This window comes from Penaeus chinensis, chromosome 8 (genome assembly GCF_019202785.1).
Source record: "Penaeus chinensis breed Huanghai No. 1 chromosome 8, ASM1920278v2, whole genome shotgun sequence".
Classification (NCBI taxonomy): domain Eukaryota; kingdom Metazoa; phylum Arthropoda; class Malacostraca; order Decapoda; family Penaeidae; genus Penaeus; species Penaeus chinensis.
Genome location: NC_061826.1, coordinates 20,524,792 through 20,527,291, shown reverse-complemented (window position 1 = coordinate 20,527,291; position 2,500 = coordinate 20,524,792). Strand labels below are relative to the sequence as shown.

General features: G+C 37.4%; 1 protein-coding gene across 2 annotated transcripts in view; it reads right to left on the bottom strand.

The window, feature by feature from the left end:
* LOC125028196 (tubulin-specific chaperone E-like) overlaps window positions 1-2,500 on the bottom strand; it is a 28,170-nt gene that overhangs the window by 22,190 nt on the left and 3,480 nt on the right. For both annotated transcript variants that reach the window (XM_047617586.1, XM_047617587.1), the window contains exons 5-6: window positions 1,646-1,831; window positions 351-501 (exon numbers count right to left, since the gene is read on the bottom strand). In XM_047617586.1, the coding sequence (XP_047473542.1) occupies window positions 351-501; window positions 1,646-1,831 (337 nt within the window). The remainder of the gene's footprint in view (window positions 1-350; window positions 502-1,645; window positions 1,832-2,500) is intronic.

Genomic DNA, 2,500 nt, shown 5'->3' with positions numbered 1-2,500 from the left:
TTGGGCTTGAGTTATGCCCTTTTTGCAGTTTGTTTTTTTATTGGTACTATGACTCTTTAGGCTGCATTTCTGACCACAGATAATCACAAAATACTTTGTAGAGATTCATTTACTTGTAAGGCAAAGTACCTATTTGGTATGTGTTAATATTTATGTGGGAGACATATTGACTAATATGATACATATGTTTTATGATATTATATAATTTAGTTCTACATTAAGAATTATCAAATGCTATTCTATAACTCTGCAGAATTAAAGTTTATCACTTTATTTTTCTCTGCTGTTCAGAGCCTCAAATCTAGTATTTAGTAACTCAATCCTTCACTCAATATGAAAGTAAAACTAGCCTGAAGCTTCCTGAGTGTTGGAAACATGACACAGCATGTCATGAGGTCTGACCAAGTGTAGCCCTTCATATTGTTGAGAACAAGGTGGGTGATGTGACACACACTCTCCTGCAGTTCATCTGGATTGTTGGGCAGCTTCAGTTTGTTGCCACTGAAATTATGTCATTATTTTAGTTTACAAATATACCTAAATATATTTATAATTGTGTATGGTTGATAACACAATTTAGTATCCTTAAAAAATACCAACAATTTAAAGAACAAGTCAATATCTTTGAGTAAACTACCATCTACATTATCAATATTGATATTAACCTGTTGCCACCAGGAACATGTAATGTTCTCTGTAGTTTCATTTTGTGAAACATCAATTAGTTGACCTTGGTGACCACAGCTCCCTGTTCCTGACATTATAATTATTACAATGTTAACCCCTTGCCGACGGGTACGACGGGTAGACACATGCTATGCCCACTGTTAGTACTTGTTTGATTGTTTTAACACATAGATGGCTATACTTGTACTAAGTCACCAATGAGCCAGTTAGGAGTACTGCCCGTCTCGCTCGTTCACCCTTTTCTTTAATTTACGAAATATTTTACGTTATCTTATTTTGCTGTTACTAATATTAAAAACCATTATAATAATTATAATGTTTAAAATAAAAATAACACCATCGATATTCATAGCACTAGTAAAAAGTACGTTTTTCCCGCCAATTCAAATCAGGTACGGTCACAAGGTCTACTAATTGACTCCTTTGTGGCTAAGCACTTGCAGAGCCATCTATAAGCAGACATTTCACAAAAAAATATAGAAAATAGGCACAGCATTTTCCCAATTTTTTGTTTATTTTCCCCGGCGGCATTGGGTTAATAGTAATAATAATAGAAATAACAAATAAAAAAAGAGTATGTATGAAAATCAAGGAAAGGGGAAAAAAGGTGAGATAGGTAGTAGTAGTAATGGTGATTAAGCACTTGTGGAACCATCTATGTATACACATAATTAATAAACTAAACTCTCAGTGGGCATGGTATTATGTAAATACCATCCCTGGTGAAGAGAACTTTTACTTTTAATTAGTCATAGATGGAAATTTGTCAAAATATATATATATATATATATATATATATATATATATATATTTAATCATATTCATAAATGGCTCTATCTGAATCATCTTTTGTTTCTATTGAAGCTTCTTCCATTGATAAATAGACACTGGGGAATGGATGTTAAAAAATGGCAAGACATTTGTCAAGCACCAAAACATTTGCAAAATGTCCTTCTACCTGATGTTAAGGAATCTAAGGCTTGGTAGCTGACGTGTAATCTGTGCAATGCTCTCCCAAGAGGAGAGGAGAGTATTGGAGATGTCGAGGTCTTGGAGCCTAGGCAGAAGCTTAGCTAGGTCGCTATTCCCAGCTCCCCAAACCATCCATCCATCCAACACAACAGTTTCCAGCTCTTCTAGCTTGCTGATCAAAAAGAAGGGGACTAAGAATATTTTTTTTTATCTATCTTTCTATAAATGTGAATGTGTGTGTGTGTGTGTGTGTGTGTGTGTGTGTGTGTGTGTGTGTGTGTGTGTGTGTGTGTGTGTGTGTGTGTGTGTGTGTGTGTGTGTGTGTGAGTGAGTGAATGATGAGAGTGATGAGAGTGATGAGAGTGAGTGAGTGAGTGAGTGAGTGAGTGAGTGAGTGAGTGAGTGAGTGAGTGAGTGAGTGTGTGTGTGTGTGTGTGTGTGTGTGTGTGAGTGAGTGAATGATGAGTGTGATGAGAGTGATGAGAGTGAGTGAGTGAGTGAGTGAGTGAGTGAGTGAGTGAGTGAGTGAGTGAGTGAGTGAGTGAGTGAGTGAGTGTGTGTGTGTGTGTGTGTGTGTGTGTGTGTGAGTGAGTGAATGATGAGAGTGATGAGAGTGATGAGAGTGAGTGTGTGTGTGTGTGTGTGTGTGTGTGTGTGTGTGTGTGTGTGTGTGTGTGTGTGTGAGTGAGTGAATGATGAGAGTGATGAGAGTGATGAGAGTGAGTGTGTGTGTGTGTGTGTGTGTGTGTGTGTGTGTGTGTGTGTGTGTGTGTGTGTGTGTGTGTGTGTGTGTGTGTGTGTGTGTGTGAGTGAGTGAATGATGAGAGTGATGAGAGTGATG